The 12,635-nt window shown below is 30.8% G+C and overlaps 1 protein-coding gene across 1 annotated transcript in view; it reads left to right on the top strand.

Moving 5' to 3' along the window:
- The window catches only part of LOC107453034 (protein O-mannosyl-transferase Tmtc3), a 105,264-nt gene that overhangs the window by 52,209 nt on the left and 40,420 nt on the right, over nucleotides 1-12,635 (top strand). The window contains exons 11-13 of the mRNA XM_016069693.3: nucleotides 2,887-3,024; nucleotides 4,376-4,469; nucleotides 5,260-5,394. Of these exons, the coding sequence (XP_015925179.1) occupies nucleotides 2,887-3,024; nucleotides 4,376-4,469; nucleotides 5,260-5,394 (367 nt within the window). The remainder of the gene's footprint in view (nucleotides 1-2,886; nucleotides 3,025-4,375; nucleotides 4,470-5,259; nucleotides 5,395-12,635) is intronic.

Raw genomic sequence — 12,635 nt, 5'->3', positions numbered from 1 at the left:
AAAAGAGTTTGCTGATGGAGAAACTCAAAATTATAAAAAAAAATTTATTAACCTGCTAATTTTTTTATTGTCCTGTAAATTCCTGTATGTCCTGCAAGATTTTTTGTAGTGACTAACGTACTTAAAGAGGATATTTTCTTTCATTGACTATCACCTTTAATTTAAGGGGAAAAAATGCAATTGCCTGATTTTAGTTCCATATTCAGATATTTAAATTGAAATATATTATAATGGAAGTCTTTCGAAATAAATTCTGAGAAGAAAATAATTATAACACTTTTTTTAATAACTATAATAAAATAATTTTAACAATCTATTTTTTTCAAGAAAAAAAAACTTGTTCTCTATATGCACGTATGCCACGTGTGATTAAAAATGTAAAACGTGTTAGAAATCAAATTCATTTTTATATGGAAGACTGAAAAAAATGTTACAGAAAAAGCTGTCAGATTTAAAATCTTTAAATTAAAATTCGACTTTTAAAAGTCACCACTTGATGCATTTTTAGTCGCCCGTAGCAACCCTGCAAATGAGAACATTTGCACTAAATGAGTAAGGAACGTTAGTTAAAATTAAACTTTATTTTTTTTTAAATTTATTTTTTCGGATACAAATGGCAACTCGACTAAAAGGTTTAATTTATGATCTTAAATTACCTTCAATTAGAAGAAAATTTTTATTACGAACAATTTATACTAAAACGCGAAAGATTTTTTTCATTACCTTCATTAATCTGTTTTCTTTTTTTTTAAATTCGTGGAAAAGAAAATCCATTAGACGTGAAAATCGAAAGTGAACATTCAAAGCTTTCATTAATTGTGTTCCGTAGCATCACATCGATATATCATATTTATAAAAAGTGACGAAATATTTGAATAACATAAAATATTAATTCAATATAAATTGAAAAATCGTTCATAATATTAAATTTCATAAAACATTGATATTCTACTAAATCGCGATACTTAAAATTTTCATTTCAGACCTCGATTCTTATTCCTTTTTTTTTTCTCTAAAGAAAAATAATTAAAACTGAGGGACTCCATTCATTTCGTTCCCCAACCTCGCAGAATTAATTTCGACGTTACTTTCGAAGTTCGTTTTAAATGCAATTTTGAGAAGGAAAAGGAAAAATCGTTATTGCTACTTTATTGAATAAGGGCTTTAAGTTTTAGAATATTGTAATTCTTGCTGAATTAGAGCGGTTATTTTACATTGCAATTACAGAGATATTTTTATTGCAATTTTATTTTATAACCCGGCGTTGAACAGCCGACCCAAACCTGAGTTTACAACTATCAATATTCAACTCCGGTGCCTTATAATTTTGAACCCAAACCAGAAGATAAAGGAACTTCTTGATCAAACATTGGGACAAACTAACCTTCGTGGAGGACTTTTTGATGGAACTAACCCGCATTTGCGTTACATGAATAAAAAAACTACGAAAGCCTCCCCTGATTAACCCGAAGGCAAGGGGATTGCAATCCATGATTCGCTTATCACTGAGGATAATTTACGTCAGCACTGTGGTCAGTGCGACCCGGGAGCAGAATTCGTATTAACCAGCCACCTCTGGGATTCAAACCTCGGTCACATCAATGGAAAGCGAACAGTCTATTTCCTGAGCCACCGCAACTCTTATGTAGCAGTTACAGGACGTTGGATGCTTGTATATTCTACTTAAGCTTTTTATAAATGGCTGAGTGGTAACGCTACCGCCCCACAGTTCCGAGGCTCTAACCTCGGACCGGGTACTTAATTTACAATCCAGCTGCTTTTAACGACTTGCTCTCACTTACGGAGTCTTTCCGCTTGGTCCCAATTGTAATGCAAGTTATTATTTTGCTAAAAATTTATTGCCTGAATTTAAGAAGGTCGAACAATTTTAAAGAAAAATTTATTTAAGAAAATTCTAAACTGGAGAACGGTTCGGTAAAGGGTGCTGGATTAGAAAATCACGAGCAGCTAGGTTGAGTTAGCCTTTCATTCCATCAGTGGGTTGTTAAAAAGAGTACCAAGCATGCTTGAGGACTGAACACTTTGGGTTCCGCGTCCGGCTGACCACCCAACTGGAAAATCTGCACCTGCTCTCCAGAATCCAAGCTCAAGAAAATTGAGATGGGCACAGTAGATCTTGGCCCTCCATGGGTTAAGTTAAGTTTTGTATAAATGGTCTTTTATAGAAGTTATGTTTTGTGTTAATTTAGAAATGAAATTAAAAAATTATGATTATACATTCCGTGAAAATTTTATTTATATCCAATTTATATATAATTCATTCAATTTATATAAATTATGATTTAACTTATATTCATTACAATGATACTTAGAAACTACACTTAAATCAAATAATTCATGACTTTTCCTACATAAATGTCATTTTTGGAGACAATAGTTTTAAATCCTTTATTCTGACATAAACTCGTAAAATGTATTAAGACCGAAAGAAAAGTTTAAAACAATGAAAAATATGGCCTATTTTTGTTTATAAAACACCTCTCTCTCCCTCTCTCCAGTATTTACTATGACTGCTCACTCGCTTGATATTTCAGTCTTCATTTCTTTGTTACCAAGACGAAGAGATATTTTATTGGTTTGAAGGCATTGTATCTATCAATCTACGTACGTACATAGCCATTAATGTTTTACATGATATAGATGTGATATTCTTCATAAGACAGTGAGTATACTTTTTGGTAGGTATGAAAGTCAATGAGGCGATTAAGATAATAATGCTAATACTTGAAATAAATATGCTGTTACTTGAAAATTCCCGTTATTTAATAATGATATATTGTGATATTTAAATGTTTTTTGCCTATCTTTATTGCCGTTTTTTCTTTTTGAAAATTAAAGTTATTTTAAATGACGTTTGTTTTTTAGGAAAAGCGAGTATGCCTTGTTTTTGTCTGGCATAAAAGTTAATCAGAGAAATGCAAAACTCTACAATAACGTTGGACATTGTTTGGAGACTCAAGGAAAATATTCTGAAGCTCTAAATTACTTTCATACAGCAATTAGGTATATTTTTGCATCAATACCATATACATTTTCAAACACAAAATAGTTTCTGTAAACTTTTATGAAAATTCGTGATGTGGTTCATTTAATTATCTCGTGTAAAAATGGTTTCAATCTATACGAAACTTAAAATGCTTTCAACTTATACATGACAATTTCATGTAACTAAAAATTTATACACTCAAACTTACGAATTTTTGAAGAAAGTTCTACAAAAATGATCGATTACACTCAGGAATGAATTTATGCAAATCTTACCTAATTCAGGTGTGTGTATTTAAAATGTTAAACTAGTTTTGTTCGGAGAGCTACGGATTTTTTCCAAAACGATATTTTCAGTTTATTTTACTTTTTATATGAATATACAAGTTTTATAAAAAAAAACGTATAGGTTTATATACATACATATACACTTGTCTGTTCTTTTGAAAAAAATTCCTCAGACCAAAAACATATGACCTTAATGTATCATGCATCATGATGCGATGCATCATGAACTGATGCATCGCCTTCTTTCTACCACTCCCTACGTAGCAGAGAAGAGGAGACACTTGATATTCACTCTAGCGAATTTCACAAATCCTGTTATATTATTAAATTGCATAAAAACTGCAGGTTGCAGAGAGAAATCGATTGCAGATTTAAAATCAGAGACGTGGAAATTCTAAGGTCTGTTCAAAAATCTCATGCAACAGAGAAAAGAACTGTTAACTGTTCTATAAGAACTGTTTCAGGTGTTGAAAACTTCAAGAAAATTTTAGATTTTTCATGATAAGTAGGTTTTCAGCGTTCTGAGTCTACGTTTGGCCAGCTAAACAATAATGGGGAACAATACCTCATCTGAAAAGAGTTTAACATGTCATCTTTCACTTTTTCCGAAGTTACATTTCCAAGTGGTAATGAAATGAGTTATAATTGTCGGCAGATAATTTCGGTTGTACAATCTTGTTTATTTTCATATATCTTAATTTATTTTCTAATCTTACCATTACTTGCTCGCTTGATATGTTACTATCTTTATCTTTGCAAAGAAGAATGTTTCGAAAAATAAATATGCTTTTTTTTTTAGAATTTGAGCAAAGGAGTAAGCAATTTGAAAGAAAAAAAAAACACTTTTGTTATATCTTTTATATTTATGTTTTAGTTTGTTGATAAATTAACATCATTATTAAATGTGCAAACATTAAGTTCAGTATTTTAGTTGGTATAAAAGCTTTGTAAAAAACATAACAAAAATCTATTACTTTTTGGCACTGATCCTAAAAAATGGGTAACGTATTGTAAACTATTCCTTTGCATCGTATAACTTTCAAGTGTTTGTAATACTTAATAAATTTAGCATTTTTTCCAGAGTAGAGCCAGACGATATAGGAGCCCACATAAATGTAGGCAGGACTCACAATCATCTAGGAATGTATGAAGAGGCAGAAAAAGCTTTTAGAAAGGTAATAAAGGGCTCTTACTTATTTTATTCATTATATCTCAGAGATTAAATTAAATCTTATGTTTTCAATTCTTGAAAAAAGTTACTTGTTATAATAGTTATTAAAACTTAAAATAATAGTTCAAATGTAAAATTTAAGGGATTTCAGTTATGCAAAATTCAATTGGGAACTACTGAAATTCTGTCAAAAACAAAAATGGGTTTACTGTTATTATCATGACTAATTCGTAACTTTTACTCATATTAAACTCGTTTAAAGAGCATAATCAAAAATATAACGTAATTTATAAAGCAAATTTAAATTAAGACATATACTTTTACGATATTATTTTAGAAAAATGTTTTTGAATAGATTTTCTCTCGAATGACAACCTGTTCCTAGTTATCATAGGATTTTTAAGGGTCTTCAAAAACTTAAGAAATGATACCAAAACAAACTGGGATAAACATATTTAATCATATTTGTAATCTGAACAATATATCTTGTTGCAAAAATCAGTTTAAAATATTATGAAATTTTTTTTAAAAAAAGATGTTTTATTTAAAATGTGAAAGCTAATAAAAATCCGTTCTTAGTTCTATGTTATAATATTGAATCTCATTCTGCTTTTCTTTGTTAGATGATTTTTTATATAAAGACTGCTAAGGTGTCAATTCTTATGCTCGTGTGTAAATGAAACATTTATTTGCCTCTATTTATCTATTTTTGTATAACTTTTAAAACAAATTTTGAAATAAATTTCACTTTATATATTAGATCCTTAACTTATTGATAACTATTCTAATGGTAGGCAAAAGACCTACTGCCTAAACCACCTTTTGGAGAAGGATATGAAGCTCGAGTTGCTCCAAGCCATTTGAATGTGTTTTTGAATTTGGCAAATCTGATATCGAGAGATGGTACAAGACTCGAGGAAGCAGACGATGTAAGTGTAAAGATACTACTAACAAAATTGCACGGAATTCAGTAATTGTTCACTAATATTTAACATCTAAGCAAATTCTTCAATTGATCACTAAAGTGGGACAATTTTATTTTGTATTTTAATAGATTGTTTTATTTCAAATTATGCTCCCTTCTTATAACTATTTTTACAGCCTTCGATTAATTTGAACAATTAGAATTGCTCAAATCAATCGAATGATATAAAAGATTAAATTGATTTGTAATTTCCTTTATCAGTTTTTTTTTCTTCATTTAGTTAGCCTTTTTGTATTAAAAATGTCTGTTTCTTAAAACTTGCTGCAAAAATAAAGCATAAATTTAATAATAATAATATTGAGTTAAGTGAAAAGTCATAGTTTTTTTGTTTCCTTTTTCTTTTGAAACGTATGGCAGTAGTACAGTTTCTGATTAGTTGAAGCATTTGTAATCGTAGTTTTTGCGTTATTGGTACCTTATAGTTTAAACTTCATTGTAAAGAACAAATTGAGATATTTTTCTGAGTTTTCACAGCATGTTGAACATGTAAGAAATACGAGTTCATTTTCGCCACATTTTACTTCCGTAAAGGGAAAAAACGCGTGTCAAGTTTGTAAACAATTATTTAAAAATTTACGGTGATGATGACAAAAAAAAAAACGCCAAAGCCAAAACTGTTTCAAGAAATTCTACGCTTGTGATTTTGATTTGAAAGATGTTCCTCGATCGATCAGGAAGGCCTATCAGGATTAATGATGACAAAATAAAGACATTTATCCAGTCAAACACACGTCACACGGCACGAGACATTTCAGTGACATTGGAATTCAGTCAGAAAAAGTCTTAACATCTATTTAAAGTTAGATACATAAGCAAGCTCGAAATTTTGGCTTCTCATGAACTCAAAGAAGTTCATTTGATGGCACGGATAAAGTCATGAAACTCGATCCTTTTTTTAAACGAATGATAATAGGTGACTACAAGTGGATTAATTACAACAATGTGGTGCGCAAACAGTTTTGGTCGTGAGGTGCCATCAACGATTTCTAAACCAGAACTTCATCAGAGGAATTTTATGCTTTCAGAGTGGTGTCATTGGAAGAGTGTGGTTCTTATTTGAGCTCCAACCAAGGAACGGGATAATCAATTCAATGTGTACTGTTGGCAAAACTGTTAGAATGAAGCTGTCATCCAGAAATATCCTGAGCTCATCAATCGTAAATGAGTAGTATTCCATCACGACAACGCGAGCTCCAATAACATCTTTGGTTTTTGGATGGGATGTGGTGCTCCACTCATTTTACTCATTTGTCAGACTTCTTCAGATGAGGCAGTAAATCAGCACCTTCTTCAGATTTTTGCAAATAAAGGCAGGTCCTTCTATGAATGAGGAATTACTCTCCTAACGATGGCAAAAGGGCATCGATCGAAAGAAAACATCATTGCTTAATCTTTAAATAAATATATGACTTTGGAAAATTAAGAAAAAAACAAAACACATTGACTTTTTACTCAACTCAATAGTATAATAATAATAATTAAGTAATTTAATTTAATAAATATAAATTTTTGTAATTTTATAATAATTTATTATTGTAAAATTAATTATTCATAAAAATTATTCATTATTTGTTAATGTTATTAATTAATTAACTATTAATAATTTTAATAGCTAATTTGAAGTAGTTAATATTTTATTAATAAACTAAGATATAAAATTTTTATAAACGTGTTTCACACTCTTAAAATCTTGTAAATTTCATTCTTCTTCTACGTTGGGTCTATTACAATATTACAGCTTTGGTAGCATTCCAATTGTGAAAGGTAGGTTGCTTTAAATTAGATATTGATTATGTTTAAATGTATAACTTATTCACTCTGTAATTTTATTTTATTTTCGAGTATAGACAGACGTTAAGCAAAATAAAACACGATAAGGTTTTTTACCCTGGGTTTATCATAATAAATAAATATTTTAAAAAAGATGTTTTATTCAGTTATCGCGAAAGTCGAATTTACTCGTGGTCTTTCCTGATCTCTAGCATCTCTAAATATGAAATTTTTTTAAAATAATGTCATATCATGTAACTATTTTTAGCATTTTTTAAAATTTATTATTTATAATGAGTTTTGGTGGTTCAGGGGATAGAGCGTTCGCCTTTCAATGAGGTGGACCGGGTTCGAATCCCTGCGATGGCTGGTTAACACGAATTCAGCATCTAACTCGCAAAGACCACAGTGTTGTTTTAAAATATCCTCAGTGGTAGACGAATCATGGGTTAGAGTCCCCTTGCCGTCTGGCTAACCGTGAGAGGTTTTCCTCTCCATATCACCCAAAGGCAGATTAATTCCGTTAAAAAGTCCTTCACGAAGACAACATTTCTTCCAATACTTGATCTAGGAGTTCCCTTGTCTTCTAGATTGGGTTCAAAATTACAAGGCTACGGCAATGAACATTGAAAGTCGTTAAAATTGGGTAGGTTGTTCAACGACGGTTATAAAATAATTTATACTGTTTAAAAAACAAAATTTAGTTTTCATCTGACGTATCGTTTAAGGAAAATCTACCCAAATCGTTTTAAAATAGCTGAATTTAAGGCATTACTAAGATGCAAAACAAGAAAATGTTCTTTATTTTGGAAGAGGAACGTGTAAATGGCTTTTTCCATTCATGCATATTATAATCTCATTAGTGAATAAATCGAAAAGTCGTAAAAAACCTCTACATAAAAGTAAAAAACAAATTACATTCTCGTTTTCTGATACATCTTTTCAAAGATTATCACCAAGGAAAGGTAGATTTAATCTTTTGGAGACAAATATGCTCTGATTCTTTTTCAATTTTTATTCGTGAAGTAAAGTAATTGATGTCACTAAGGCGTGTCGAAATGCGATAAAATCCCCTGTCACTCTAAAGTTTTTTTTTTCCAACAAAAAACTCCAGAACTGTATCTTTGTCGCTTGATTTTAATTTTCCTTTTGATTCATTGGACAATTCTTTAATGTGTATATTTTTTTGGTATGAGGCCAGCGTTGATTGGTTGAACCATTTTAAGTCAATTTTTAGGCATGGTTATACAATACATCTGATTTTTGCGTGCATATATATATAGTATATACAGTGGCGTATGCAAGGGAGGGGTTTAAACACCCCCCTTGAGCTCAGACAAAATGGCAACAAAAAAAATTTTAGTAGAAATTATGCGAGCTATTATTTTTTAAGACTATGTATTTTTATTAACCTTATGCCTACTTTTTTTTCTCACGGTATTTCTCAGAATACTGAAAAAACATTTACTATAATAGGGTTGTACTTTTGAAACCAAATTCACGTGATACTGTCATGGAGTGGTTCCTTTCTGTCCTGCCAGTATAGTTTTCGAGACTGGCTGTCATTCGCGAGGTCTTTACGCGATGATTCTGGAATCCTAGACGTTCTGTCGTCTTTGAGACAATTCGAGAATTTTGGAGACGCGGTAAAAAATTATATAAAAGGGGGAACGGAGTACAGTGGAGTTAGTTAGTCAGACAAAGAGTTATCTCTGCCGCTTGTCTTTCGGAGCTTGTCGCTAAATCGGTTTTGTTTTGTCTTAACAAAAAGTTCATTCAATCGCCGAACCCGTCGTCGCCAGTATTTCGACAACTGAAGAAATTAGTAACAATACCAGAGATACTGTGCTCGTTGAAGTTATTCATTCCAGCTCGAAACTTTGAGATCGTAGCAAAGCGGATATTTCTGTGCCAATATATACATATATTTGCTGTTCTTGGATCTTTAGGATTTAACAATTTTTAACACAAGAATTTAGCAATTTTTAATTATTTTGAGAAAAAATCACGATCTGAAATTAGTGAGGTGACAGCATCTAACACCAATATAAGTTTTTCTGTTGTACAGAAATGTGATACTTCAGTTGAAGAAAATGTTTCTAGCATAACAAAATCTGATGAATGTGAAAGTGGCCCTCAAAGTGTTACTTTCCACGCATATGACATTAAACTTTTTCAGAAAATATCACATTATGTTCTTAAACTTAAAAAATCAAATCAAAATTTAACTAAACAATGTTGTCTAAATAAAAAGTCAAAATTGTCTAGCTGTCTAAATTAGGGAAATAATAGTGCTTTATAAGAGATTCGAATTTCTTTTAGTAGTTTCAGAAAATTATGAACACCCCCCTTGAAAAAATTCTGCGTACGCCACTGTATATATATATATCAAAGTCCACTAGTGAATTGTGGTTTTCGTCGTAATAACTACGAGCGCTGTGGAAATTTTTTAAAATATCTTGGAGTAGAGGGGCTAATTTTTTCTTAGAATATAATCCTTCAATTCTTCCTCAGCTATATATAAAAGAGCATTATTGGCTTCTTTTCTTCGAGTAGAGTAATTAATATTTCCGATTATATCAGGCACATTTTTGGGCTTAAAAGATCATTCTAGGGATTGGAAAAATAACGTTAAGTTTTCAGCTTTGGCAGGAACGGGGGCAGTGTTGTAATGTTTTCATTTTATGCATTCAATTTCCCAAATCTTGAAGCGCAATTGGTTCATGTGCTACACTAAGTTGAGATCCTTCCCTATCTTTGCTAAGCTCTAAATTGTAACTCAGCATTTGTTGAGTCAAATCTTTGTCCAGTTTGGTAATTTTTAATTTCTCTAATTCTAACTACAACCGTTTTTGTTTCGATTCTTCCTCCGCTGCCAGTTTCCTTTTATTAATAATACAGTTTAACATTTCTAAAACAAACTTAGAATCATTTTCATATGCATCGGGATTTTCTATCAAATTTTTAATTTCTATTACAGTTACATTTTTCGACGTTTCAATATTCAGTTCAGAAGCAAGTTTTAAAAGATCTTTCCTTTTTGCTTCATGCATTTTTAAAATAAAATGTCCGAACTGATTTGTAGAAAGTAACCCAAGGATCAAGAATATTCAACTAGCCACACGCAGATATCATAGTATATTGCTTTAAGCTAAAGTTGTATTCACAATGTTTTTCACATTTTGAACCAGATGACTGCTGCCCTTCTCGACAAACATTTAGTGCCCTTCTCGGCATAACCACAGAAGAATTAATAAAGATTTTGGTGTGTTTATAGTTAATACGGATCATTCAAGACACCTTTTTAGTAACATAAATTTAATATTACAAACGAGATATTTTTTTTTATTTCCAATGAGCTCTGCACAAGTGCGCACACATGAGCAGACCTAGTGCGTTCTCCAGAAGTGGTATCCACTCTTTCAGGACCACCACAATGGGTGAGATACAGTTGGCCTTGTTAATTTGGACGTCTAGTTTCTGCCACACTAGATGGCAGCACCGAGACTCTTATTTGGATGCTAAAGTGATGCACTAGGAATTTTAATTTTGCCGGAAATGCCAAGAGCCAATGAGGCACTCCAGGGATCTTTTACATGCCACATAATCATACGACATGGCCGCTGAGGATTTTCTGCATCCCGAAAATCCGGTGTCTGGGCCGGGGATCGAACCCGCAGACTTGGGCTCAGAAGACCGACGACAAACCAACTGCGCCACCACAAATGTAATATTACCATCCCTAATTAGTTGCTGCATTTAGGTCGAAAATTTTGTCCCAACTTAGATGCAACATTTCAAGTAGATGGAGTCATAAATAACTTCCGTTGCAGTTTAGTTGATTAACATCAGTTAAATTATGCTATTAAGGAATTCGAGATTCATTAGTTAATAGTTTTATGGTATTACTAATGGAATAGTCCTTAAAAATTGGTACTGATTTGAACTGAACCTTGGATTTTTGAAACATCTGCTACTGAGAAATGCTTGAAGAGAGAATGCTTGGTAAGTAAATGTTGTTGATTGATAACACAGCACCCTGAAATCTAAAAAAAAAATATTCAAACAAAATAATTAATAATCAGTTCAAAAATATTCAAATGTAGCAACTAATTTGGGACGGAGGGAGCACGTTATATCCCATACAAAACCTAGCACCTCAATAAATAAATAAATAAAAAACGCTTAACATGCTTTTATAATGAGTGATGATTTTGTTTAATGTTTATAAAAAATTAACCTGATAGACAATATTGTTTATTTTCCTAAATTTTTCGTTTTGAAAAATTTCACTCAAATTAAAAGCTTAGATAAAAATTGAATTTTTTATCAAAGATAAGATAAAGATTAAATAAAAATTAAATAAGATTAGATAAAAATTGAACTTTTTAGCAAAGATAGTCTTTTTTTAACATATAATGTTTAAGTTGCATGTCAGTGCATGAAAGTAAATCATCATAAAATAACATGCCCATTGTGATTAATCTATGGTAGGACTAATTATACCCTATGGTTCTCAGAAACACAGAAACTATTTTTCCTACATTTTTATGAGAACTGTTGACGTTATTACTTAAAATAGCTCTTATAATTATCGATGTATTCTACCTGAAAAGGCGATCTAGATATTTTAGAGAGTAGATATGTCAATTATTATGATTGAGTAGCTACGTTGGCTTTCATATAAATGTCATTGGCTCCTTGCTAAGAATATTAGACAGAAAACATTGCCTATTATACGAAAATAATTTTTATGATATTAATGCATAACTTTCGTTTATTTGTTATTAGCCGTTGATCGAATTTGTGTAGGTTTTTCTCATTAATATTCTTACAAAATTAAAATTTACATAGTTCAATAACATAAACAAGTGGAGTTTATCCACGCCAAAAATGGAAAAAGTGATGATTATTTTATGATGAAATGTTGTGATAATTCAAACTTAAGTAAAGAGCTTATTTTTAAAATTTGTAGTCGCTCGGACATAGATCTAGATATACTATCTAACCCTATCTAAATATGGTTTGGTAGTTAAGAATATGTTATTAACTCGAAACGAATAATAATTAGCTAGTTTCATTACCTTATTTTACGTATTTTAGCACAGCTTGCATCATTGCAATCATATTCTTATGATAATTCCAATTGACTTCATAAAATTATTTAAGTTCAAATTAGTGCAGATTTATATCAATAATATTCTTATGAAATTATGAACTATCATCATTCCATAAGTTAAATTAAAATTAGTTGAATTTCTGTACATTTTTGACAACAACAGAAGATGTTCTTAGGAAATTCACTATAAGTCTTATTCAATATATTTAAATCATTAATAAATGTTAAACATTAATAATATTAAATTATTTATCCGGAAATATCAAATATGTATCAATGTAAATAATTTTGAAATT

The sequence above is a fragment of the Parasteatoda tepidariorum genome, chromosome 10 (genome assembly GCF_043381705.1).
Source record: "Parasteatoda tepidariorum isolate YZ-2023 chromosome 10, CAS_Ptep_4.0, whole genome shotgun sequence".
Lineage (NCBI taxonomy): Eukaryota > Metazoa > Arthropoda > Arachnida > Araneae > Theridiidae > Parasteatoda > Parasteatoda tepidariorum.
Note: the sequence above shows the minus strand (reverse complement) of the source record. Positions and strands in the feature narration are given on the sequence as shown.